Source organism: Symphalangus syndactylus, chromosome 13 (assembly GCF_028878055.3).
Source record: "Symphalangus syndactylus isolate Jambi chromosome 13, NHGRI_mSymSyn1-v2.1_pri, whole genome shotgun sequence".
Classification (NCBI taxonomy): Eukaryota; Metazoa; Chordata; class Mammalia; order Primates; family Hylobatidae; genus Symphalangus; species Symphalangus syndactylus.
In genome coordinates, this window is record NC_072435.2 from 37,268,650 (window position 1) to 37,296,648 (window position 27,999).

Below are 27,999 nucleotides of genomic sequence, written 5' to 3' on the forward strand. Positions count from 1 at the left end.
GAATGGTGTGTGCCACTGGCTGGGAGGGTGTGTGGCCAGAGTTTCAGTTTGGGAAATTGAGAATGTTCTGGAGATGGATGGTGGTGGTGGTGGTTGCACAACTGTGTGAATGTGCTTAATGCCACTGAACTACGCAGTTAAAAGTAGTTAAGATGGGCCGGGCGCGGTGGCTCATACCTGTAATCCCAGCACTTTGGGAGGCCGAGGCAGGTGGATCACAAGGTCAGGAGATCGAGACCATCCTGGCTAACACGGTGAAACCCTGTCTCTACGAAAAATACAAAAATTAGCTGGGTGGCGGGTGCCTGTAGTCCCAGCTACTTGGGAGGCTGAGGCAGGAGAATGGCGTGAACCCGGGAGGTGGAGCTTGCAGTGAGCCAAGATCGTGCCACTGCACTCCAGCCTGGGCGACAGAGTGAGACTCCATCTCAAAAAAAAAAAAAAAAAAAGTGGTTAAGATGGGCCGGGCACAGGGGATCATGCTTGTAATCCCAACACTTTGGGAGGCTGAGGTGGGTGTTCACGAGGTCAGGAGTTCGAGACCAGCCTGACCACCATGGTGAAACCCCCGTCTCTACTAAAAGTACAACATTAGCTGGGTGTCGTGGCACATGTCTGTAATCCCAGCTACTGGGGAGGCTGAGTTGGGAGAATCACCTGAGCCCAGGGAGGTCCAGGCTGCAGTGAGCCATGATTGCACCACTGCACTCCAGCCTGGGTGAGAGAGTGAAACCCTGTCTCCAAATGAACACACATAAAAAACAGGTTTTTTTGCCGGGTGTGGTGGCTCACGCCTGTAATCCCAGCACTTTGGGAGGCCGAGGTGGGTGGATCACGTGGTCAGGAGATTGAGAGCATCCTGGCTAACATGGTGAAACCTCGAGTCTACTAAAAATACAAAAATTTAGCCGGGCATGATGGCGGGCACCTGTAGTTCCAGCTACTCGGGAGGCTGAGGCAGGAGAATGGTGTGAACCTGTGAGGCGGAGCTTGCAGTGAGCCAAGATCACGCCACTGCACTCTAGCCTGGGGGACAGAGCAAAACTCTGTCTCAAAAAAAAAAAAAGATTTTTTTAATTTAAAAAGGAAAGAAAAGAAGGGTGCTCGTGTGGCAGGCACCTAGCCCTGTCCAGCACACCCTGAGACAGGGATGATGTCTCCTCCTTGACCTAAGACCACAAGTTCTAACCAATTCAACCGAGGATGGGGCCCCAGTTCCAGGCAGGGCGATGAGGTCGCCTTGTGAACTAAGATGCAGATGGAGAAGAGCAGACACAGACGCAGGCCTTGGGGCCCCTGCAGGGGTTTCTCACTGGCTTATTCTCCCTGGATTCCTATGGGTTCTGGGCAACAGAGTTAGGTCGGCTGGCAAGAGAGATGCATGAGGCTGTGGCGCCCTTGACATTGAGCCGGAGGGCCAGAGTTTGTCACTGCTGACGCAGAAAAGCTGGGAGCCAAGGTTAGCCAGATGGTTTGGAGGAGCTTTAAACAATCTTTTCTTTTCTTTCTCTTTCCATCTGTTTGTCCTTTCCTCCCTTCCTGCCCCCTTTCTTTTCTTCTTTCTTTCCTTCCTCTCTCCTTCCTCCCTTTCTTTTTTTTTGGTTTTCTTTTTGTGTTAGTATTATTATTTTTTAGACAGGGTCTTGCTCTGTTGCCCAGGCTAGACGGCAGTGGCACGATCACAGCTCAGTACACCCTCAACCTTCTGGGTTCAAGCAATCCTCCTGCCTTGGCCTCCCAGGTAGCTGAGACCACAGGCACCCACCACCATGCCCAAATAATTTTTTATTTTGATATATTTATTTATTTTAAGATGGAGTCTCGCTCTGTCACCCAGGCTGGAGTGCAGTGGCATGATCTCGGCTCATTGCAACCTCCGCCTCCCAGGTTCAAGCGATTCTCCTGCCTCAGCCTCCCAAGTAGCTGGGATTACAGGCACCCGCCACCAAGCCCGGCTAATTTTTTTATTTTTAGTAGAGACAGAGTTTCACCACGTTGGCCAGGCTGGTCTCAAACTCCTGACTTAGTGATCCGCCCACCTCGGCCTCTCAAAGTGCTGGGATTAGAGGCGTGAGCCACCATGCACAGCCAATTTGTGTATTTTTAGTAGAGATGGGGTTTCACCATGTTGGTCAGGCTGGTCTCGAACTCCTGACCTCAAGTAATCCACCCGCCTCAGCCTCCCAAAGTGCTGGAATTACAGGCATGAGCCACCTCTCCCGGCCCCCTTAACCATTTTTAAGTGCACAGTTCAGCGGCATTAAGCACATTCACATTGTTGTGCAACCATCAGCCCCCGTCCATCTCCATCTTTCTCTTTTTTTTTGTTTGTTTTGAGACAGGGTCTTACTCTGTGGCCCAGTCTAGAGTGCAGTGGTGCGATCTTGGCTCACTGCAACCTCTGCCTTACAGGTTCAAGCTATTCTCCTGCCTCAGTCTCCCCAGTAGCTGGGATTACAGACGCACATCACCATGCCCTGCTAATTATTTTGCATTTTTAGTAGAGACGGTGTTTCACCATATTGGCCAGGCTGATCTTGAACTCCTGGCCTCAAGTGGTCTGCTCCAAACTGCTGAGATTACAGCTGTGAGCCACTGTGCCCAGCCATCTGCACCTTTCTCATCTTCCCAAATGTAACTATGTCCCCATGAAACACTCACTCCCCATTCCACCTCCCCAGCCTCTGGCACCCACCATTTTATTCTGGTGCTAGGGGAATTTCAAACCAGGCAAGTCTCAACACATGCTCAAGTGTAAGAACCAGCCCACAGCCCCATTCCCTAATCACCGTCAAACCAGAATTCTACTCCAGATTCTACTCTGTGAATCTGCTTTCTGTGAATCTGTTACTCTGGGGACCGCCTATAAATTGAATCCTACAGTGTCTCCACTTCAGTGACTGGCTTATTTCACTTTTCTCCCCTTTATTTATTTATGAGACAAAATTTCGAGGCTGGAATGCAATGGCGTGATCTTGGTTAATTTTTTTGTATTTTTAGTAGAGGCAGGGTTTCACCATGTTGGCCAGGCTGGTCTCCAACTCCTGACCTCAAATGATCCACTTCGGCCTTCCAAAGTGCTGGGATTACAGGTGCGGCCCACCTTTCTCCTCTTAATCACATAAGTAATCCATACATACGACATTCTTTTTTTTTTTTTTGAGACGGAGTCTTACTCTGTCACCTAGGTTGGAGTGCAGTGGTGCGATCTTGGCTCACTGCAACCTCTGCCTTCCAGGATCAAGCAATTCTGCCTCAGCCTCCTGAGTAGCTGGGATTACAGGTACCCACAACCACACCTGGCTAAATTTTGTATTTTTAGTACAGACGGGGTTTCACTACGTTGGCCAGGCTGGTATTGAACTCCTGGCTTCAAGTGATCCTCCTGTCTCGGTCTCCCGAAGTGCTGGGATTACAGGAGTGAGCCACTGTGCCCAGCTATTATGACATCCGTGTAATGAAGTGCAACATATAAGACACCCTTCCCCTACCCACTGCCCCCACCACGGCCCCCACGCCTCCACCCCAGTCTCCAGATCAGAACCCGGGGCTGTGCAATTTTAAACGTTGTAACCACTTGCTACTTGGGTAGTTGAAGTTCAGTCTCAGCCCGGGAGGAGTCCTGGACTCTGGCCCCTCTTTTATTTTTATTTATTTATTTTTTAATTGAGACAGAGTCTTGCTCTGTCGCCCAGGCTGGAGTGCAGTGGCACGATCTCGGCTCACTGCAAGCTCCGCCTCCTGGGTTCACGCCATTCCCCCACCTCAGCCTCCTGAGCAGCTGGGACTACAGGTGCCCGCCACCACGCCCGGCTAATTTCTTGTATTTTTTAGTAGAGATAGGGTTTCACCCTGTTAGCCAGGATGGTCTAGATCTCCTGACCTCGTGATCCGCCTGCCTCAGCCTCCCAAAGTGCTGGGATTACAGGCATGAGCCACAAAGCCTGGCCTCTTTTTTTTTTTTTTTTTTTTTTTTTTTTTTTTTGAGACAGAGTCTCTGTCACCCAGGCTAGAGCGCAATGGTGTGATCTCAGCTCACTACAACCTCCACCTTCTGGGTTCAAGCGATTCCCCTGCCTCAGCCTCCTGAGTATCTGGGATTACAGGTGCCTGTGACCACACCCAGCTGATTTTTGTATTTTTAGTAGAGACGGGGTTTCACCACGTTGGTCAGGCTAGCCTCGAACTTCTGACTCCGTGATCCTCCCGCCTTGGCCTCCCAAAGTGCTGGGATTACAGGACTCTGGCCCATCTTGGCTCCTGCCAATGTCCTTCCTTGTATCTTGGTTCTTCCACAGTTACGCCCATGCCAGATAACAGAAAGTCTGTTCCCCAGCAACTGCAAGGGATCTGCCCACCACTGGGAAATGGAAGACCTTGCAGCCCAGGCCTTTGTAGACCAAGATTAGATTGTGGTCAACAAACACCTGACCTTGGCCTTTGGAACCGTCAGGGCATCTCGGCTAAAATAAAAGCAGAATCTGGCGGGGCACAGTGGCTCACGCCTGTAATCCCAGCACTTTGAGGAGTTGAGGTGGGCGGACCACCTGAGGTCCGGCGTTCGAGACCAGCCTGACCAATATGATGAAACCCCGTCTCTACTAAAAATACAAAAATTAGCTGGGCATGGTGGCAGACACCTGTAATCCCAGCTACTCGGGAGGCTGAGGCAGCAGAATTGCTTGAACCCTGGAGGCGGAGGTTGCAGTGAGCCGAGATTGTGCCACTGCCCTCCATCCTGACTGCAGAGCAAGACTCTGTCCCAAAAGCAGATAAATAAAAATAAAAATACGGCCGGGCATGGTGGCTCACACCTGTAATCCCAACACTTTGGGAAGATGAGGCGGGCAGATCACGAGGTCAGGGATTCAAGACCAGCCTGGCCAACATGTTGAAACCCTGTCTCTACTAAAAATACAAAAGTTAACTGGGCATCGTGTTGCATGCCTGTAATCCCAGCTACTCGGGAGGCTGAGGCAGGAGAATCGCTTCAACCCGGTAGGCGGAGCTTGCAGTGAGCCGAGATTGCACTACTGCTCTTCACCCTGGGCGACAGAGTGAGACTCCATCTCAAGAAAAAAAAAAAAAGCTGCAAGCTCTGCCTCCCAGGTTCAAGTGATTCTCCTGCCTCAGCCTTCCAAGTAGCTAGGATTATAGGCGCCCGCCACCACACCTGGCTAATTTTTGTATTTTTAGTAGAGATGCGGTTTCACCATGTTGGCCAGGCTGGTCTTGAACTCCTGACCTCACGTGATCCACCTGCCTCGGCCTCCCAGAATGCTGGGATTACAGGTGTGAACCCCTGCGCCTGGCCAAGAAAAGTTGCTTGAATGAAGAGTAAATAGAAGACCCAGAAAGAAATGATTCGTCCGAGGAAGGTCACAGAAGCAACGTAATCAAGATGGAAATCTGACTCTTCCTAATTTTGGCCAGATTTCCCATCCCTCCAAAGCTTACCAGACTCTTCCGGATCATTCTAGATATTTCCAGAAATCATTCGTGAAATCTAGCTAGGAGTAGTCTGTAAACAATGTGCTTCACACAGATACAATTCATAAGTGATGAGAAGACAAGGACACTTCATGAATGAAATTTTTACGGCCAGGTATGTTGGCTCACGCCTATAATCCCAGGACTTTGGAAGACCCAGGCAGGAGGATTGCTCGAGTCCAGGAGTTCAAGACCAGTCTGGGCCACATAGTGAGACCCTGTTTCTACAAAAAATTTAAAAATTACATAGACATGGTGGTGTATGCCTCTAGTTTTAGCTTTTTTGGAGGCTGAGGCAGGAGGATCTCTTGAGCCCAGGAGATTGAGGCTACAATGAGCTATGATTGAACTACTACACTCCAGCCTGGGTGACAGAGAAAGAGCCTGCCTCAAAAAAAAAAAATAAATAAATAAATAAATAATAAGGCCGGACGCAGTGGCTCACGCCTGCAATCCCAGCACTTTAGGAGGCTGGGGCAGGCAGACCATGAGGTCAGGAGATCGAGGCCATCCTGGCCAACATGATGAAACCCCGTCTCTACTAAAAACACAAAAATTAGCCGGGTGTGGTGGCGCATACCTGTAATCCCAGCTACTTGGGAGGCTGAGGCAGGAGAATCACTTGAACCAGGGAGTCAGAGGTGCAGTGAGCAGAGATTGCGCCACTGCACTCCAGCCTGGCAACAGAGCAAGACTCCGTCTCAAAAACAACAACAACAACAACAAACCATAAAAAAGTTCGGGCGCAGTGGCTCACGCCTGTAATCCCGGCACTTTGGGAGGCCGAGGTGGGTAGATCACTTGAGGTCAGGAGTTCGAGACCAGCCTGGCCAAAAAACATGGTGAAACCCTGTCTCTACTAAAAATACAAAAATTAGCCGGGTGTAGTCCAGCTACTCGGAAGGCTGAGGCAGGAGAATCGCTTCAACCCGGGAGATGGAAGTTGCAATGAGCTAAGATTGCGCCACTGGGTGACAGAGTAAGACTCTGTCACAAAAAAAAAAAAAAAAGAAAGAAAGTTTAATGATTCAAATAATGACCTGCTCGAGAGATAAATATAGTCTAACGTGAGAGGTGTATACTTTTTCCTCTTTCCTGCTCTCCTCACCCCACCTCACCCCAAGTCCCAACCTGATTGATCAGTCTCCTTTCCCTCTGGTATCCCCACTCCCATGACCGAACTGAGAAGTCATGCACCCGCATGAGAACTCTAATTTTTTTTTTCAAAGTTTTCTCACTGCCCCAAAAATAGTTTCTTTCATTCCCAGGGGATGTGAAAGTGTCTCTCCCAATTTTATTTCAACCTCCCAGCGTTCCACACATAAGCCTTGCCTCAGCCAGCTTTCACTGATCTGCCATTTCCACCTCTGCGCTGCTCCTACCTGCATAAATCCTGTCCATCCAGGGTCTGATTTCTATTGTTCCAGAACATTCTTTTTTTTTTTTTCCCCTGGAACATTCTTTAAGATACCTCAATAAATGAAACCAGGGGGTATAGAGCAGTATGAATGGGTACTACAATGTACAGGGGGAAATGGAGGGGAATATGATGTACTCTCCTCCTTGTATATGCTTAGAATGTTCTAGAAGGATATGCTTAAAAGGTCAGCAGTCCCGGCCAGGCGTGGTGGCTCACGCCTGTAATCCCAGCACTTTGGGATGCCGACGCAGACGGATCACAAGGTCAGGAGCTCTAGATCAGCCTGACCAATATAGTGAAACCCCGTCTTTACTAAAAATACAAAAATTAGCTGGGTGCGGTGGCAGGCGCCTGTAGTCCCAGCTACTTTGGAGCCTGAGGCAGGAGAATCGCTTGAACTCGGGAGGCAGAGGTTGCAGTGAGCCGAGAGTGCGCCATTGCACTCCAGCCTGGGTGACAGAGCAGGAGTCCGTCTCAAAAAAAAAACAAAAAAGGTCAGCAGTCTTAATTGTCAGAGGGCAGGGGACCTGAGTGGGATGGAGGTTTTTCCGTATGTCCACCTTTTAAGCCCTTTAGCTTTTTTGTTGTTGTTGTTGTTGTTGTTGTAAATCTTTTTATTGTAGCAAAATACATGTAAAATTTACCCTTTTTTTTTTTCTTTTTTTGAGACAGGGTCGCACTCTGTTGCCCAGGTTGGAGTGCGGTGGCATGATCTTGGCTCACTGCAGGCTCTGCCTCCTGGGTTCAAGTGATTTTCCTGCCTCAGCCTCCCGAGTAGCTGGGATTACAGGTGCCCGCCACCACACCCGGCTAATTTCGTATTTTTAGTAGAGATGGGGTTTCGCCGAGTTGGCCAAGCTGGTCGCAAACTCCTGACCTCAAGTGATCCTCCCACCTCGGCTTCCCAAATTGCTGGGATTACAGGCGGGAACCACCACGCTCAGCCCTAAAATTTACCATATTAACCATCTTCAAGTTCAGAGGCATTAAAGTATAAAGTATACTCACATTGTTGTTCAACCGTCACCACTACTCATCTGCAGAAGTTTTTCATCTTGCAAAGTGAAAACCCCATACCCAATTCCCCGTTCTTCCTCTCAGCCCCTGGTAATCACTGTTCTACTTTTTGTCTACTTTTTTTTTTTTTTTTTGAGACGGAGTCTCGCTCTGTTGCCCAGGCTGGAGTGCAGTGGCGCGATCTCGGCTCACTGCAAGCTCCGCCTCCCGGGTTCACGCCATTCTCCTGCCTCAGCCTCTCCGAGTAGCTGGGACTACAGGCGCCCGCCACCACGCCCGGCTAATTTTTTTTGTATTTTTAGTAGAGACGGGGTTTCACCGTGGTCTTGATCTCCTGACCTCGTGATCCGCCCGCCTCGGCCTCCCAAAGTGCTGGGATTACAAGCGTGAGCCACCGTGCCCGGCCTTACTTTTTTTTTATTTTGAGACGGAGTCTTGCTCTGTCACCCAGGCTGGAGTGCAGTGGTGCAATCTCGGCTCACTGCAAGCTCCGCCTCCCGGGTTCACGCCATTCTCCTGCCTCAGCCTCTCCAAGTAGCTGGGACTACAGGCGCCCACCACCACGCCCGGCTAATTTTTTTGTATTTTTAGTAGAGACGGGGTTTCACCGTGGTCTCGATCTCCTGACCTCGTGATCCGCCCGCCTCAGCCTCCCAAAGTGCTGGGATTACAAGCGTGAGCCACCGCGCCCGGCCTTTTTGTCTACTTTTTGTATGAATTTGCCTATTCTAGGACCTAATAGAAGTGGAGTCAAACCTGTTTGTCCTTTTGTGACTGGCTTATTTCACCTAGCCTTATGTCCTCAAGGTTTATCCATGTTGGAGGATGCCTGAATTTCCTTGCTTTTTAAGGCTGAATGATATTCTATTATATTAATATGTCATATTTTGTTTATCCTGATGGACACTTGGGTTGATTCCACCTTTGGCCATTTTGAAGAATGCTTCTATGAACATGGTATACACATATATCTTTGGGTCTCTGCTTTCAATGCTTTTGAGGATATTTCAGATGTGGAATTTCTGGATTATAAGGTAATTTTTTTTTTTAAGACAGACTCTTGCTCTTGTCGCCCAGGCTAGAATGCGGTGGTGTGATCTATTTTTTTTTTTTCTTTGAGACGGAATCTCGCTCTGTCACCCAGGCTGGAGTGCAGTGGCACGATCTCAGCTCACTGCAAGCTCTGCCTCCCGGGTTCACGCCATTCTCCTGCCTCAGCCTCCCAAGTAGCTGGGACCACAGGCGCCCACCACCTCGCCCGGCTAATTTTTGTATTTTTAGTAGAGACAGGGTTTCACTATGTTGGCCAGGATGGTCTCGATCTCCTGACCTCGTGATCTGCCGGCCTTGGCCCCCAAAGTGCTGGGATTACAGACGTGAGCCACCTCGCCTGGCTGGTGTGATCTTGGCTCACTGCAACCTCTGCCTCCCGGATTCAAGTGATTCTTGTGCCTCAGCCTCTCCGTAGATGGGACTACAGGTGTGTGCCACTGTGCCCAGCTATTTTTTAAAAATATATATACATTTATTATACTTTTAAGTTCTGGGATACATGTACGGAACGTGCAGGTTTGTTACATAGGTATACATGTGCCATGGTGGTTTGCTGCACCCATCAACCGATCATCTACATTAGGTATTTCTCCTAATGCTATCACTCCCCTAGCCCTCCACTCTCCCCGTTTTTTGTTTTGTTTTGTTTTGTTGTTTTGTTTTTAGTAGAGACAGGGTCTCACCATGTTGCCCAGGCTAGTCTTGAACTCCTGACCTCAAGTGATCCGCCCACCTCAGCCTCCCAAAGTGCTGGGATTACAGGTGTGAGCCACTACACTCGGCCTTATTTTCACTTATTTATGCAACTTTCACTATTGCTGTATTCTAGGAGGCACTGTGGAGTTCCACTGTGGAATTTTAATATTGCTGTATTCCAGCATGCCATGGGGTCTGTGAGCACATGGCTTATGGGCATTTTGTGAAGATAACTGATGCCAGCTGAGCCAAGGCAGGTTCCTGATTCCACCCACTGGCAGGCACCGAGGTCTCTGCTGTTACTGATGGTTTCTCTGTGGACTGATGGGCTTAAGGCCAGACCACAGCTGCGATGGCTCACCTCTGCCAAAGGCCGGGCTCGTTGGGGCAGAGACCTATTCCGGTCTGAGCCTCCTGGTGAATTAGAGAGGTAGAAAACGGGAGGACGGGGGCAGGTGGGCTATTACAACGAGGAAAATGCCCACCTTGAGTTATATTAGATAACTTTGGGAATTTAGGAACTTTCCAATAAAGTGGGTTCCACAGCAGGATTATTTACTGACTCCCTAATAGAAGGCAGGTACAGGCCGGGTGTAGTAGCTCATGCCTGTAATCCCAGCACTTTGGAAGGCCGAGGCGGGCAGATCACGAGGTCAGGAGATCGAGACCATCCTGGCTAACACGGTGAAACTCTGTCTCTACTAAAAATACAAAAATTTAGGCTGGGCGCAGTGGCTCATGCCTGTAATCCCAGCACTTTGGGAGGCCGAGGTGGGCAGATTATGAGGTCAGGAGATTGAGACCATCCTGGCTAACAAGGTGAAACTCCATCTCTACTAAAAATACAAAAAAAAATTAGCCGGGCGTGGTGGCAGGCGCCTGTAGTCCCAGCTACTTGGGAGGCTGAGGCAGGAGAATGGCATGAACCCGGGAGGTGGAGCTTGCAGTGAGCCGAGATTACGCCACTGCACACCAGCCTGGGCGACAGAGCGAGACTCCATCTCAAAAAAACAGGAAAAAAAAAATACAAGTTAGCCAGGCGTAGTAGCGTGCACCTGTAATCCCAGCTACTCTGGAGGCTGAGGCAGGAGAATTGTTTGAACCCGGGAGATGGAGGTTGCAGTGAGCCGAGATCATGCCACTGCACGCCAGCCTGGGTGACAGGGCAAGACTCTGTCAAAAAACAAAACAGAACAAAACAAAAAATGGCAGGAACAGACAGGTCTTCCCTAAAGAGATAAAAAAAAAAAAAAATGCAGTTGCAACACAAAAGCAGCCACAGAGAAAAGCAAACCCATATATGGTATTTATTATGCACCGAGGGTGGCTCTAATCACTTTTTTTTTTTTTTTTTTAATGGAGAGACAGCCTGGCTCTGTTAATCGGGCTGGAGAACAGTGGCAAGATCGTAGCTCATTGCAGCCTCAACCTCCTGGGCTCAAGCAATCCTCCTACCTCAGCCTCCTGAGTAGCTGGGACCACAGGTGTGAGCCACCATGCCTGGCTAATTGTTTTATTTTTTGTAGAGACAGGGTCTCACTATGTGTCCCAGGCTGGCTTCCAACCCCTAGGCTCAAGTGATCCTCCCGCCTCTGCCTCCCAAAGTGCTGGGGATTGCAGGGATGAGCCACCTCGCCTGGCCTCTAGTCGCTTTATATATTTTAACTTAATCTCTTGCAAGAGCCCTATGAGCTAGTTATAGGAGCACAAATGGAAACGAAGAAACAGAAAAATGTATCAGCATGACTCAGTCCTCAGGGCCATGTATGACCGTGTCCGTGAGTGGCAGGCAGGTCAGGGGCCTGGGGAACGCTGTTCTGGAAACCTTGGCCAGGCCTTGGCACCCCAGGAATGTGCTTTTCAGAGTTTTTGTGGCTCTTTTCCAGACCTGCCCTGACCTCTAGCTCTGGGAACTATGTAAGCCAAGTGACTTCCGGGAAGGGAGTCCCTCTCCTGGTAACTCTTTCTGGGTAACCAGATGTGGACTCATGACACACACTAGGCCTACGTCTTACAATATTTGTTTTTGTTTTTGAGACAGAGTTTCGCTCTTCTTGCCCAGGTTGGAGTGCAATGGCGCGATCCCGGCTCACTGCAACCTCTGCCTCCCGGGTTCAAGTGATTCTCGTGCCTCAGCCTCCCTAGTACCTGGAATTGTAGGCAAGCGCCACCATGCCTGGCTAATTTTTTGTATTTTTTTTTTTTTTAGTAGAAACGGGGTTTCACCCCGTTAGCCAGGCTGGTCACGAACTCCTGACCTCAGGTGACCTGCCCACCTCCGCCTCCCAAAGTGCTGGGATTACAGGCGTGAGCCACCACGCCCGGCATATTTTTTTTTTTCTTTTTTTTCAGAGGGAGTTTCCCTCTGTCACCCAGGCTGAAATGTAGTGGCGTGATCTCGGCCCACTGTAACCTCTACCTCCCAGGTTCAAGTGATTCTCCTGACTCAGCCTCCCAAGTAGCTGGGAATACAGGCGCCTGCTACCATGCCTGGCTAATTTTTGTAGTTTTAGTAGAAACAGGGTTTCGCCATGTTGGCCAGGCTGGTCTCAAACTCTTGACTTCAGGTGATCCACCTGCCTTGGCCTTCTGAAGTGCTGGGATTACAGGGCGTGAGCCACTGTGCCTGGCCATCTTAAACTTTTTTTTTTTTTTTTTTTGAGACAGAGTTTCACTCCGTCTCCCAGGCTGGAGTGCAGAGGACGCGATCTTGGTTCACTGCAAGCTCCACCTCCTGGGTTCACGCCATTCTCCTGCCTCAGCCTCCCGTGTAGCTGGGACTACAGGCCCATCACCATGCCCAGCTAATTTTTTTGTATTTTTTTTAGTAGAGATGGGGTTTCAACTTGTTAGCCAGGATGGTCTCGATCTCCTGACCTCGTGATCCACCTGTCTCGGCCTCCCAAAATGCTGGCATTACAGGCGTGAGCCACCGCACCTGGCCTTAAATTTTTTTTTTAAGGGAAATCAAACCCAGTGATATTGGGCCAGCGTAGTGGCTTACACCTGTAATTCCAGCACTTTGGGAGGCTGAGGCAGGTGAATCACCTGAGGTCAGTAGTTTGAGACCAGCCTGGCAAACATGGCGAAACCCCGTCTCTACTAAAAATACGAAAATTAGCCGGGCGTAGTGGCATGCACCTGTAATCTCAGCTAATCGGGAAGCTGAGGCATGAGAATCGCTTGAACCTGGGAGCAGGATGTTGCAGTGAACCGATATCACACCACTGCACTCCAGCCTGGGTGACAGAGCAAGACTCTGTCTCAAAAAAAAAAGAAAAAATAATCCAGTGATACTTACTTTTAAAATATTTATTTACTTATTTTTTGCTTTAAGTTGAATTTTTAAATTTATCTTTATTTTTGAGACACAGTCTCACTCTGTCACCCAGGCTGGAGTGCAGTGGCGCAACCCCAGCTCACTGCAGCCTTGACCTCCCAGGCTCAAGCCATCCTCCTGCCTCAGCCTCCCGAGTAGCTGGGACTACAGGCACACACAACCATGTCCAGCTTATTTTTGTATTTTTTGTAGAGACAGGGTCCCACTGTGTTGCTCTGGCTGGCTTTGAACTCCTGGGCTCAAGTGATCCCCCCGCCTCACCCTCCCAAAGTGCTGGGATTACAGGCATGAGCCACCGCACCCAGCCTTCACTTTTTTGTTTAATGTTGCAAATGGCATAAGGAATGGGATTCAATGGGGACACATTTATAAATGTTGCAGCAGCTCCCAGAACTTGCCTATCCTTGTAAACTTCTCTAGGTGATTGCTAATTATTTCAATTTGACCTTGACACTGAGCCTGCCAAGTAGGTTCAAGCATTTTGATGGCCCCTTTACAGGTTGGGAAAGCTAATTTATCTCTCCAAGGCCCGATTCTGAAACTGAGTCTTAACTGCCAAAAATTCTTATCAATTTCTTCTTCTGGGTTGGGCACAGTGGCTCATGCCTGTAATGCCAGCAATTTGAGAGGCATCATGATGCAAGAGGAAGAGGATTGTGTGAAGCTAGGAGCTCGGGACCAGCCTGGGCAACATAGTGAGACCCCCATCTATAAAAAAAAAATTAAAAATTAGTTGGGCGTGATGGTGCACTCCTGTGGTCCCAGCTATTGGGGAGGCTGAAGTGGGAGGATTCCTTGAGCCCAGGGTTGACGCTGCAGAGAGCTGTGATCACGCCACTGCATTCCAACCTGAGTGACAGCTGGAAATAATGATAAATACATAATAATTATTTAAAAAAATAAAAAATAATAAAAAAATTATTCTCTCTGATTAATCTTTTTTTTTTTTGTCCTTCTGAGAGTTCAATTTATTCCTTTTCTGCCTCGTCTCCTAGGTTTCCCTAAAATCCTGCTGAGAGGTTAGCACTCCTTGCCAAAGTCAGTTTGTAAAACCCCAGAGAAATACAGCTCATTCCTGGGGGAACCACCAAGACTGCCCAGCCCTGTGTGGGGTTTAGGCAAGGTTCTCACACGTGCCTTTTTGGCAAGAGGCCTTTGGCAACCCCATGAGTCCCCAAAGAAACTCAATTCTAAAAGTTGGTCTCCACCAGCTGTCTGTGGCTTAGGGGGTCAAGTTCAACTATGAAAGCTCTGTTTTGTTTTGAGTTTGCTTTGAGGGAGAGGAAACTGCCCTTCTGTTTGTTCAACTCCATCTCCTAAAGGGGGAAATCAATATTTACGTCCAGACTCCAGGTATCCGTACAATTGATTTTCCAGATGTTTATACTCATCCAAAGGCAGGATCCCACAAAACAAAAAATATTTTTTTTGGCTGTAATTTTGTGAAGATTTTATTTAAATTCCTTATTGATCAGTGTTTATTAGGTGATTGGAATAACCATGTAAAAACAATATACAACAAAAGTAAGCTAAAAATCTATATACAATTCCTAGAAAGGAAAAGGCAAATATAGAGAGTGGCGGCAGTTCCCAACATTTCTAGTGTTTTCCTTTTGAGGCAGAGACGAGATTGGCATTAGGCTATTGGAGGATCTTGAAAGGATGTTGTTATCCTTCTGTGGACAACAACAACAAAATGTTAACAGTTAAACATCAAGAAATTTCAGGGGGATCTTTCAGACGATGCGTTTCCAGTTGTGGGGGGGAGTCAGCTCTTCACCGGAGGCCCAAATACAAAACATCAAGTCGTCTGCCCTGGCGACACTTTCGAAGGACTGGAGTGGGAATCAGAGCTTCACGGGTTAAAAAGCCGATGTCACATCGGCCGTTCGAAACTCCTCCTCTCGCAGTGAGGTGAAGACATTTGAAAATCACCCCACTGCAAACTCCTCCCCCTGCTAGAAACCTCACATTGAAATGCTGTAAATGACGTGGGCCTCCGAGTGCAATCGCGGGAAGCCAGGGTTTCCAGTGAGGACACAGCGGGTCGTGATCCGGGTCGGGACACTGCCTGGCAGAGGCTGCGAGCATGGGGTCCTGGGGCTGGAAACTGCGCTGGACCGTCGCCTTGTTCCTCGCTGCGGCGGGGGCTGCAGGTAAGGCTTGCTCCAGGCGCCCGTATAGGGTGAGAGGGAGCCCCCGGGGGGATCCTTGGGAATTTATTTTTTTGGGTAAAAATAATCACTCCATCCCTGGGAGACTTGTGGGGTAATGGCACGGGGTCCTTCCCAAACGGCTGGAGGGGGCGCTGGAGGGGGCCGCTGAGGGGAGCGCGAGGGTCAGGAGGAGTCTGAGGGATTTAAGGGAAACGGGGCACGGCTGTCCCCCAAGTCTCCACCGGGTAAGGGACCCCATCTTTGAGACGAGTCTAGCTCTGTCGCCCAGGATGGAGTGCAGTGGCACGACCTCGGCTCACTGCAACCTCCGCCTCCCGGGTTTAAGCGAGTCTCCTCTCTCAGCCTCCCGAATAGCTGGGATTACAGGCGCCCAACCACCACGCCCGGCTAATTTTTGTATTTTTAGTAGAGACGGGGTTTCACCATTTTGGCCAGGCTGGTCTCGAACTCCTGACGTCAGATGATCTGCCCGCCTCGGCCTCCCAAAGTGCTGGAATTACAGGCGTCAGCCACCGCGCCCGGTCGGGACCCTCTCTTCTAACTCAGAGCGGGGTGTGGGGACCTCCAGTCCTAAATGAAGGGATCACTCCCACCCCCGCCTTAAGTCCTTCTGGGGGCGGGGGCGACTGGAGACCCGGATGTCCAGCCTGGAGGTCCCCGCGGGCTCAGGGGTCCCGATCCGCTTTGCGCGACCCCAAGGCGCCACTGCCACCCTGAGTTGGGTGCAGTCCCCGAATTCCGCCGCGTGCTCCGGGACGGGGGCCACCCCCTCCCTCCCCTGCCCCGCCCTTTTGGCCCGCCCCCCGAATTCCATTGGGCGCAATCCGAACAGGCGACCCTCGAGCCACTCCCCTCGTCCAATGTGAGGCGGTGGAGGCGGAGGCGGGCGTCGGGAGGGCGGGGCTTGTGTACGAGCGGGGCGGGGCTGGCGCGGAAGTCTGAGCCTCACCTTGTCCGGGGCGAGGCGAACGCAGGGGAGAGGCCTCGCGTTCCTCCGCGGTTCCTGTCACAAAGGCGACAACAAGTCCCGGGTCCCCGGAGACGCCTTCGTGACATACACGAGTCGCCCTCCGTTAGCCTGGGCCCTCCCGGCGAAGGCCCCGGTTTCCGCTGTGCTCTGTGGCGATACCTCCGTCCCCACTTTGTCCTGGGGGGCGCCCTCACCCCACCAGCCCCGATCAAGTTCACAGAGGGGCCCCCGGCCACCCTCAAGGCCTCGGTTCCTTCCGAGGTTGAAACGTTGCCTCAGAATCTCCCCGCCCCTCCCTGGTCTGCAGCCGAGATCTTCAGCCACGGTGGGGCAGCTACCCCCTCGGGACCGACCCCCTGGGGTAGCCTCGCTTCTTCAGAGGCTGTGAATGGCTTCGGTTCAGCTGTCCAAGGGGTGATTTTTCCTCTGGGTGAAATGGATTAGATTTTAGATTTGCACAAGAGGCTGGTTGGTGCATGATCCTGAGTTAGAACTTTTTAGGTGGCTTTAAATTTGTTGCAGAGAGACAGCCTCACCCTAGACAATAGCTACGTGGCCCTTTCGCTCCTGAGAACCAGCCTAGCCTAGAAAAGGATTGGGATTGCCTGATGAACACAAGAATTGCAGGAAACTTTTTTTTTAATTGGCAAGGGGGTTGGCTTTGACTGGATGGAGAGCTTTGAACTGTCTTGAAATTCAGGCTGTAACTAACACACGGGTTTCCTCTGGGAGGCTAGAGAGGGAGGAAGGGTGTAATGAAATACGGATGATTGTTCTTTTATTTTTATTTATTTATTTATTTTTAACTTTTTGTAGAGATGAGGGCTCGCTTTGTTGCTCAGGCTGGTCTTGAACTCCTGGCCTCAAGCGATCCTCCTACCTCAGCCTCCCAAAGTGTTGGGATTACAGGAGTGAGCCACCATGCCCCACCAGGGATTATTATTATTGCAAACATTCTGCCACTCAGTTTTACAAAAGAAAGAGAGGCACTGGATTAACGTGTATTCCACTCACCAAACAACGTCTTCCTTAAGAGAAAATGTTAAGGAAGTCTTAAGCAAGGCCTTGTTTGTTCATCACTTTAGTTTCTCTCTCACGGGATGGCTGAGAGTGTGATGTTTCCTCTGTTGTCAAGGAGACTACACCCCTGATGTTTTCCTCCAGACCTCTGAGAGCTCCGTGGTGTGTGTTTCTAGCACTTCTAGCTGCACCACCTCATGCTCTAGCTGGCTTCAAGGCATATCCAGGGGGGAGTTTCTTGTCCATTTCCTTTACAAAGGGAAGTTGTTGGAATCTGAGCCGCAAGCCTTCACTTAGATCAAAATCAGCCAACAGTGGTGAGCACAGTTCCAAACATGTCAATGACTCACCCAAACTCGAGTAAGGGAGTTGTCTGCTTTAGCAAGCCCCAGGGTGATTCCCTTGTCATTTCCGGAAATACCTATCTTCCTGGGAACAGTGAGAAAAAATAAGGAGACCTTTGTTGAGGCAGAAAACCTGTAGGGGAATTCTGTTCCTCATTCCTGCTCTTATCTGTGGACTTCCTCCCTGATAAGATCCAATTCTAGATGGGTCAGTTGCTGCTTGCTTTGATGGGTGCTTTGATGGGCTTTTTAATTATTATTATTATTTTGATGGGCTTTTTGATGTCCCTTTTGCCTTCCAGTCTCTGTCCTGACTGTCAAGCAAATAGCCTTTTGTTGCTAAGAGACTGCAGATGTAACCGACCAGCAGCAAACAGTGAAAGAGTCAGGCTCTCTCTTCCGGAAGCAAAATCAATTGCTGAGATCACTCTGGGGAAAATACTTACCTCATTTGGAAAGAAGCACTGATCAATTTCTTTCTTTTTTTTTTTTTTTTTTGAGTCAGAGTCTTGCTCTGTCACCCAGGCTGGAGTGCAATGGCGTAATCTCGGCTCACTGCAACCCCCGCCTCCCGGGTTCCAGCAATTCTCCTGCCTCAGCCTCCTGAGTAGCTGGGATTATAGGCACCTGCCACCACACCCAGCTAATTTTTGTATTTGTAGTAGAGATGGGGTTTCACCATGTTGGCCAGGCTGTTCTCGAACTCTTGACCTCGTGATCCACCCGCCTCGGCTTCCCAAAGTCCAAGGATTACAGGCGTGACCCACCGTGCCAGCTGATCAATTGATTTCTCATTCGTTTTCAGCTGGCTCTGTTCCCTTAAGCCAGGAGATTTTCTTTTTGTTTGTTTCCCCTTCAAGGAAATGATTCTAGCTACAATTTTGATTTCCTTGTACAACTGTTTTCAGTAGCATGGGGAAAGAAAACATCGAAAGCATTCACCGCCTCATTTGTATGCTGGGGAAAAAAGCAGAAATGTGTATTCCCTTTTTCTGTTTCGATAACCTTGTGCCTGACTTGTCACTCGTGACTTGAGAGATCGGAGGGCTAGAGGACTAGAATTTATAGAGGTGTTTTTTTGGTTTGTTTATTTTTGTTTGAGTCTCCCAGGCTGGAGTGCAGTGGCGCAATCTCAGCTCACTGCAACCTCTGCCTCCCAGGTTCAAGCGATTCTTCTGCCTCAGCCTCCTGAGTAGCTGGGACTACAGGCGCCCGCCACCACAACCAGCTAATTTTTGTATTTTTTAGTAGAGACGGGGTTTCACCATATTGGTCAGGCTGGCCTCGAACTCCTGACCTCGTGATCTGCCCGCCTCAGCCTCACAAAGTGCTGGGATTACAGGCTTGAGCCACTGCGCCCAGCCTTTTTGTGTTTTTGTTTTTTTGAGAGGAGCTCAGTGCTTTTTAGGCATCCCTAGCATGAGAAAATCTGGGGATCCATGCTCTAGTTTACTTCCTTTGTTTTTTTTGAGATGGAGTCTCGCTCTGTCACCCAGGCAATCTCAGCTCATTGCAACTTCCGCCTCCGGGGTTCAAGGGACTCTCGTGTCTCAGCCTCCTGGGTGGCTAGGATATGGGCACCCGCTACCATGCCTGGCTAATTTTGTACTTTTAGTAGAGACAGGGTTTTGCCATGTTGGCCAGGCTGGTCTCGAACTCCTGACCTCAGGTGAGCCGCCCGCCTTGGCCTCCCAAGTGCTGAGATTACAGGCGTGAGCCACTGCACCTGGCCTAATTTGCTTTTCCTGAAATTCAAATGGTCTAATATGAAAAACACCAACCTTGCTTGAAAGAATAAGAAAGAGGTGCAGTTTCGTTGAGCCGTTGATGTTTGGAACAGGACTGGTTTTGTCCCCTTGCTCGGGAAGGGCAGCAACTGTGAGGACAGCTCCCTCACGTGCTCTCACTCAGTACTATTCCGTTCCTGAGCCCTGTCCCCACTAGCTAGGCCAAGCGGGCTCATTTTGCAGGCAACTGCTCTCTGGCTGCGCCTGTTGCAGTAAAATCCCCCTTTATTTTTTGGAGGCAGGGTCTTGCCCTGTCGCTCAGGCTGAAGTGTGCAGTTATGGCTCACTGCAGCCTCCAGCTTCTGCACTCAACTGATCTTCCTCTCTCAGCCTCCTGAGTAGCTGGGACTACACGCACGTGTCACCACTCCCAGCTAAGTTTGTTTATTTATTTATTTATTTATTTATTTATTTATTTATTTATTTATTGAGATGGAGTTTTGCTCTTGTTGCCCAGGCTGGAGTGCAATGGTGCGATCTCGGCTCACTGCAATCTCCGCCTCCTGGTTCAAGCGATTCTCCTGCCTCAGCCTCCTGAGTAGCTGGGATTACAGGCATGTGCCACCACGCCCGGCTAATTTTGTATTTTTCGTAGAGATGGGGTTTCTCCACGTTGGTTCAGGCTGTTCTCGAACTCCCAATCTCAGGTGATCCACCCGCCTCAGCCTCCCAAAGTGCTGGGATTATAGGCGTGAGCTGCCAAACCCGGCCACTCCCAGCTAAGTTTAAATTTTTTGTTTGTTTGTTTGTTTGTTTTTATTTTTTGAGACAGGGTCTCCCGCCCAGGCTGGAGCGCAGATCACTGCAGCCTCGACCTCCCAGGCTTAAGCTATCCTCCGCACTCAGCCTCCCAAGTAGCTGGGATTACAGGTGTGTGCCATTATGCTTGGCTAAGTTTTGTATTTTTTGTAGAGATGGGGGTCTCGCTTTGTTGCCCAGGTTGGTCTCAAACTCCTGGGCTCAAGCAGTCCTCCCTCCTCAGCCTCCCAAAGTGCTGGGGAAATCCACTTTTGAACCATTGCTGGAGAGTTGCCCAGGTGAGAGATCACAGAAATAGGTCATCGTGGGGTCCTCCCCGTGGGTGCAATCTTGAGCCACCTGTGGCCAGCAAATATTTGGAGAATAATAGTCAGGGAAGAGCTTGAGGTCCAGGGAAAGGTTTTGTTTTTCTTCAGGGAAAGGTTTTTATTGTTCTTTAGCCCTCCTTAAAGGACCTTCAGGTGTTACTGACATTCCCGGTATACCCAGTGGCACATTTAGTTTGTAAGCTGAGCCCTCGTACAGAGGTAGGGAGGTGAGAGCATTGGATTAGTGGTCACCAAAGCTGCCGTCACCTAGTGGGGTGATCAGAGGCTCCTCCCTTAAGATCTTGATTGCCAGTGCCTCTGGCCCAACTTTCCTTTTTATTTATCGCAAGCCTCCTGGAATCTCAATTGCTTTTTGCCCACCCAGTGTGTCAGCACAAGAAATGAGTCATTTCCTCCTTTAAGCACAATTGAAATTGAGCTGTGAGTCAGTGGGGTGTGTACGATATTGTCAAAGCACCTCCACTGAGACATCCCAGACAGATCTGTAGTTGGGCAAGAGAATTATCAGAGTTTGTGACCACAGCAGATTCCAAAGCTCAACTCATTTTCTTCTCTCTTCCTTCCCTTTTTTCTTTTCTTTTTTTCTTTCTTTTTTTTTTTTTTGACAGAGTCCCGCTTTGTTGCCCAGGCTGGAGTGCAGTGGCACAATCTGGGCTCACTGCAGCCCCTGCCTCCTGGGTTCAAATGATTCTCGTGTTTCAGCCTCCTGAGTAGCTGCGATTACAGGCATTCGGGTACAAGTGATTCTCCTGCCTCAGCCACCTGAGCAGCTGGGATTACAGGCGCCCGCCACCACGCCCGGCTAATTTTTGTATTTTTAGTAGAGACGGGGTTTCACCATGTTGGCCAGGCTGGTCTCGAACTCCTGAACTCAGGTGATCCGCCCACTTCGGCCTCCCAAAGTGCTGAGATTACAGATGTGAGTCACTGCGCCCAGCCTGTTCTGTTCTTTAATTCTCAAAACACCCTCTAGGAAGTAGAGACTGCCATTCTCCTCCATTTTACAGATCAGGAAACTGAGTCCCAGAAGGATTAAGTCAGTTACCCAAGTCGTTCTAGTTAAATGGCCTGGAAAGCCACTGAAGCCCAGGATTGCCTATCTAACCCCCTTACTACTCTGACTTTCAGGGAATCCACATGAATGTGGTGGGTCAACCATCAAAGTTGAAATAGACAAAGGGGGCTGGATGCAGTGGCTCATGCCTGTAATCCTAGCACTTTGGGAGGCTGAGATGGGTGGGTGGATCGCTTGACCCCAGGAGTTTCAGACCAGCCTGGGCAACATAGTGAGACCCCTGTCTCTGCAAAAAATAAATAAAAAGTTAGCTGAGTGTGATGGTGCACCCCTCTAGTCACAGTTGTTCAGTTAGGCTTAGGCAGGAGGATCGCATGAACCCGGGAGGTGGAGGCTGCCGTGAGCCTCAGTCATGCCACTGCACTCCAAGCTGGGTGACAGAATGAGACTGTGTGTCCAAAAGAGAAAGAAAAAAAGACATAGACACATCTTTTAAAGTTAGGTTGTATGTTAATTACCTACAACTCAGTTTCAACTGTGCTTAAAGGAGGAAATGACTCATTTCTTGCTACATATCAAATTAGCCCAAAACGTAGTGGCTTAAAACAACACATTTATGATTTCTCAGTTTTTGTGTGTCAGGAATTTGGAAGCAGCACAGCTAGATGGTTCCAGCTCAGGGTCTCTCATGAAGTTGCAATCAAAATATTGGCAGGAGAGAAAAACATATTTTCAGAAGCTGCAGGCAAAGGAAGGCTTGGCTGGGGTTGAAGGATCCACTTCCAAGATGGCGCACTCAGTGGCTCTTGGCTGGAGGCCTCAGTTCCCTGCTGTGTGCAGCTCTCCCTTCAGCTGCTTGAGTGGACTCAAGACATGCAGCTGGCCTCCCCTGGAGCAGTCGATCCAACAATGAGCGTGGCCATGATCTAGGCTCAGAAGCCACTCCCTGTCATCTCTATATTTTCCTATCAGAAGCAAGTCATTAAAAGTCCAGTGCCACTCCAAGGGAGAAGAATTAGGCTCTGCCTTCTGAAAGGGTTATCACAGAAGATGCGGTCATACATTCTTTTTTAAAAATTATTCTTTTTTTTGTTTTGTAGAAATGGGGTCTTGATATGTTGCCTAGGCCAGTCTGGAACTCCTGGGCTCAAACAATCCTGTCTCTGCCTCCCAAAGTGTTGGGATTACAGGCGTGAGCCACTGCACCTGGCCATGTGGTCATATTTTCTTTTTCTTTTTTTTTTTTTTTGAGACAGAGTCTGTTGCCCAGGCTGGAGTATGGTGGCGTGATCTCGGTTCACTGCAACCTCCGCCTCCTGGGTTCAAGCGATTCTCCTGCCTCAGCCTCCTGAGTAGCTGGGATTACAGGCGCCCGCCAACAAGCCCAGCTCATTTTTTTAGTAGAGATGGGGTTTCACCATGTTTGCCAGGATGGTCTCGATCTCCTGATCTGGTGATCCGCCCGCCTCGGCCTCCCAAAGATTCAACCATCGATCAGAACTTATCGATGTACATATGTAGCTAGGCACGGTGGCGCGTGCCTGTAATCCCAGCTACTTGGAAGGGTTAAGGCAGGAGAATCTCTTGAACCTGGGAGGCAGAGGTTACAGTGAGTCAAGATCCTACCATTGCATTCCAGTCTGGGCAACAGAATGAGACTCTGTCTCAAAAACAGGAAAACAAACCCTTGTATGTGATTTTCCTGGACAGCATCTGTTACATCTTCACAAAGATAAAAAGTCAGACTTGGCTTGGCCTGGTGGCTCACACCTGTAATCCCAGCACTGAGAGGCTGAGGCAGGCAGATCACTTGAGGTCAGGAATTTGCGACCAGCCTGGGCAGCATGGTGAAACCCCGTCTCTACAAAAAATCCAAAAATTAGCCGGGTGTGGTGGCACGCGCCTGTATTCCCAGCTACTCAGGAAGCTAAGGCAGGAAAATCACCTGAACCCAGAGGTGGAGGTTTGCAGTGAGCTGAGACTGCGCCATTGCACTCCAGCTCGGGAGACAGAGCGAGACTGTGTCGAAAAGAAAATAAAATTTAAAAAAAAGGCAGATTTTTTTTTTCTTCTTGGTATTGTTACATTATTATACTAATAATAAGTGCATAGTGCATGCTGAGATAAGCAATCATAATTTGTTATTGCGGCCAGGCACGGTGGCTCCAGCATATAATCCCAGCACTTTGGTCAGGAGTTCAAGGCCAGCCTGGTCAATATAGTGAAACTCCATCTCTACTAAAATACAAGAAATTACCCCGGCATGGTGGCAGTTGCTGGTGATCCCCAGCTACTTGGGAGGCTGAGGCAGGAGAATCGCTTGAACCTGGGAAGCAGAAGTTGCAGTGAGCCAAGATTGCACTGCTGCACTCCAGCCTGGGTGACAGAGTGAGACTCCGTCTAAAAAAAAAAAAAAAATGATAATAATTTGTTATTGCCTTTATTGCCTTAGTTTACATAGGGAATCAAAGTTTATACTTTGATTTATAAAAGTTGCTTGATCTTTCATAGAAAGGCATTAGAAGGCCCAGTGTAGTGACTAATGCCTGTAATCCCAGCATATTGGGAGGCTGAAGAGGGAGGATCACTTTAGGAGTTTGAGACCAGCCTAGGCAACATAGTGAGACCTTGTCTCTACAAAAAATTCCAACATTAGCTGGGCATGGTGGCATGTGCCTGTAGTCCCATTTATTTGGGAGGCTGAGGCAGGAGGATCACTTGAGCCCACGAGGTTCAATCCAGGTTGCAGTAAGCCATGATCCTGCCACTGCACTCCAGTTTGGGTAACAGAGCAAAGCTATGTCTCAAAAAAAGAAAAAAAATGTATTCTACATCCAAATTTAATATATAAAATTAAACACAGGCCGAGTGTGATGGCATACACCTATAATCACAACACTTTGGGAGGCTGAGGTGGGAGGATTGCTTAAGCCCAAGAGTTCAAGACCAGCTTAGGTAGCATAGTAAGACCCCATCTCTACAAAAAGTAGAAAAATTAGCTGAGCATGGTGGTGAGTGCTTTTAGTCCCAACTACTTAGGGGGCTGAGATGGGAAGATTGCCTGAGCCTGAGTTTGAGGCTGCAGTGGGCCATGATCGCTCCACTGATCGCTCTAGAGTGAGACCCTGTCTCAAAAAAAAAGAAAATAGAAGAAAACTAAATACATTCAATAAGACTTTGATCTCTTTTCCAAGGTGTAAATATATTTTGGGAAATTTTCCAAACAGTTATTTTGTTCTTATTTTAATGTAATAATACAAGTCTTGGTTTTCTAAGGAAAAGTTTTCTCTTATTATATCTTTTGTTAATGTTTCTCTCCCATTTCTTTTGATCTGATCTTCAGATACATGATTATCTTCACTGCTAAATTTGTGTTCTGGCCTCCACATTTATAATTTCTCATATTTCTTTATCTAAGTATTTCTTCCCTAACTACTGAAGAAAACTCAAGTTTTCTTCCTCCTTAATGATTATGCTGCGTCTGTGAGTTTTCTTCATGACTGTTTACTGTACAAGTTTTTTGGTTTTGCTTTTTTAATGTTCAGGAGGATAGAACAACACAGGTTTTGTTTGTTTTGTTTTAACTTTTAAAAAGTTATAATAGATAAAGGGTCTCACTATGTTGTCAAGGCTGATTTCATACTCCTGGGCTCAAGAATCCACCCACCTCTGCCTCCCAAAGTGCTGGGATTACAGTCATGAGCCAACGTGCCTGGGCAGTACAGGTTTTTTTTTGAGATGAGTTTTGTTCCTGTTGCCCAGGCTGGAGTGCAATGGCACCATCTCAGCTCACCACAACCTCCGCCTCCCGGGCTCAAGTGATTCTCCTGCCTCAGCCTCCTGAGTAGCTGGGATTACAGGCATGTGCCACCATGCCCAGCTAATTTTGTATTTTGGCCAGGCTGGTCTCGAACTCCTGACCTCAGGTGATCTGCCCACCTCGGCCTCCCAGAGTGTTGTGATTACAGGCGTGAGCCACCATGCCTAGCCATAGTACAGATTTTTAATATGCTAAATACTCTTCCTTTCTTTATTAATGTGCATGGAAGTTCTAATATTTTTTTTCCCATACCCCAGAGAGTCCATATTTTGGAATCAACAACATTAGCCTTTGTTGACAAGTGTCTGTCTTGGGTTTCTTCTTTGTGTCCTCCACTGTATTTTGGGGTTCATAAAATTTCATTTGTTGTGCTTGCTTAATTCCCTGGGAATCAGACTGTTCCTGATCGGATGACATTTCTGGTTAATTCTTTAGTTGGCAGGAAACAGACACAGGAAACATGGTCAGTTTCTGATTCTGGCGTTGAGTAGACCCTTTCTCCTTTTCCTCTCTCTCAGTGGGCGACAGATGTGAAAGAAACGAGTTCCAGTGCCAAGACGGGAAATGCATCTCCTACAAGTGGGTCTGCGATGGCAGCGCTGAGTGCCAGGATGGCTCTGATGAGTCCCAGGAGACGTGCTGTGAGTCCCCTTTGAGCATGATATGCATTTTTTTTTTTTTTTTTTTTTTGTAATAGAGACAGGGTCTTGCCATGTTGGCCAGGCTGGTCTTGAATTTCTGGTCTCAAGTGATCCACTGGCTTTGGCCTCCCAAAGTGCTGGGATTACAGGCACCACGCCTGGCCTGTGACACTATTCTTAACCCCTTTTTGATGATGGCAGCTGGAAAAGTGGCCAGTGGATTTTGATGTATTCAATCATGAATTAGGAGGTGGGGAGAGAATGAATTATTGGAGCTTTCCTTAAAGCCATTAAATGGTGCTATTGTTTTTTCAATTGATGTGAATTTCACATAACATGAAATTAACCAGCTCAGTGGCATTAAATACATTTGCATTGCTGTGTGGCCACCACCTCTATCTTGTTCCAAAACTTTGCATAACCTAATGTCTGGTTTTTTTTTTTTTTTTTGAGACGGAGTCTCGCTCTGTCGCCCAGGCTGGAGTGCAGTGGCGTGATCTTGGCTCACTGCAACCTCCACCTCCCAGGTTCACGCCATCCTCCTGCCTCAGCCTCCCAAGTGACTGGGACTACAGGCACCTGCCACCACACCCAGATAATTTTTTTTTTTTTTTTTTTTTTTTTTTTTGAGACGGAGTCTCGCTCTGTCGCCCAGGCTGGAGTGCAGTGGCGCGATCTCGGCTCACTGCAAGCTCCGCCTCCCGGGTTCACGCCATTCTCCTGCCTCAGCCTCTCCGAGTAGCTGAGACTACAGGCGCCCGCCACCACGCCCGGCTAATTTTTTGTATTTTTTAGTAGAGACGGGGTTTCACCGTGGTCTCGATCTCCTGACCTCGTGATCCGCCCGCCTCGGCCTCCCAAAGTGCTGGGATTACAAGCGTGAGCCACCGCGCCCGGCAACACCCAGATAATTTTTGTATCTTTAGTAGATACGGGGTTTCACCATGTTAGCCGGGATGGTCTCGATCTCCTGACCTTGCGATCCACCCGCCTCGGCCTCTCAAAGTGCTAGGATTACAGGCATGAGCCACTGCGCCCGGCCTATTTTTTTTTTTTTTTTTTAAGAGATGGAGTCTAATTCTGTTGCACAGGCTGGAGTCCATTGGCACAATCATACTTCACTGCAGCCTTGACTTCTTGGGCTCAAGCGATTCTCTCGCCTCGACCTCCCAAAGTATTGAGATTACAGGTGTGAGCCACCGCACTCAGCCTAATGTCCAATTTTTTTTTTTTTTTTTTTTTTTTTTTTTTGAGACAGAGTCTCGCTCTGTGGCCCAGGCTGGAGTGCAGTGGCACAATCTCCGCTCACTGCAAGCTCCGCCTCCCGGGTTCAAGCAATTCTCCTGCCTCAGCCTCTCCGAGTAGCTGGGACTACAGGCGCCCGCCACCACGCCCGGCTAATTTTTTTGTATTTTTAGTAGAGACGGGGTTTCACCGTGGTCGCGATCTCCTGACCTCGTGATCTGCCCGCCTCGGCCTCCCAAAGTGCTGGGATTACAAGCATGAGCCACCGTGCCCGGCCTGCCTAATGTCCAATTTTTAACAAGCTCCATTTAAATGCCCTCTGTTTTGACCCATAAAGGGGTAGGCTTGGCCGGGCACAATGGCTTGTGTCTGTAGTCCCAGCTACTTGGGAGGCTGAGGCAGAAAGCCAGAAAGATTGCTTTATAAAGCCCAGGAGTTAGAGGGCCACGTGGGTGACATAGCTAGACCCCATCTCTCTTTTTTTTTTTTTTTTTTTTTGAGATGGAGTCTTGCTCTGTCACCCAGGCCGGACTGCAGTGGCGCTATCTTGGCTCACTGCAAGCTCCACCTCCCGGGTTCACGCCATTCTCCTGCCTCAGCCTCCTGAGCAGCTGGGACTACAGGCGCCCGCTACTGCACCCGGCTAATTTTTTTTGTATTTTTAGTAGAGACGGGGTTTCACCATGTTAGCCAGGATGGTCTCGATCTCCTGACCTTGTGATCCGCCCGCCTCGGCCTCCCAAAGTGCTGGGATTACAGGCGTGAGCCCCCCCGCACCCGGCTAGACCCCATCTCTAAAAAATAAATAATAAATAAATATTTGTTTTTGTTTTTTTCTTTTTCTTTTTTCTTTTTTTTTTTTTTTGAGACAAAGTC

General features: G+C 48.9%; 1 protein-coding gene and 1 long non-coding RNA gene across 9 annotated transcripts in view; one reads left to right on the forward strand and one right to left on the reverse strand.

The window, feature by feature from the left end:
- Positions 1–14,438: 14,438 nt before the first annotated feature.
- Positions 14,439–15,065, reverse strand: LOC134732290 (uncharacterized). The gene is made up of 2 exons (XR_010115286.1): positions 14,988–15,065; positions 14,439–14,869 (listed from the first exon to the last, which is right to left on the reverse strand). It is a non-coding gene; the product is annotated as an uncharacterized lncRNA (long non-coding RNA).
- Positions 14,842–27,999, forward strand: part of LDLR (low density lipoprotein receptor) — a 43,548-nt gene continuing 30,390 nt past the window's right edge. For 2 of the 8 annotated variants that reach the window (XM_063615986.1, XM_055238518.2), the window contains exons 1-2: positions 14,960–15,172; positions 25,756–25,878. In XM_063615986.1, coding sequence (XP_063472056.1) covers positions 15,106–15,172; positions 25,756–25,878 — 190 coding nt within the window. In that variant the 5' untranslated portion in view covers positions 14,960–15,105. Of the gene's footprint in view, positions 15,173–25,755; positions 25,879–27,999 lie in introns of all 8 variants that reach the window. The other 6 variants (XM_055238522.2, XM_055238520.2, XM_063615988.1 and 3 more) reach the window with 5 other exon arrangements.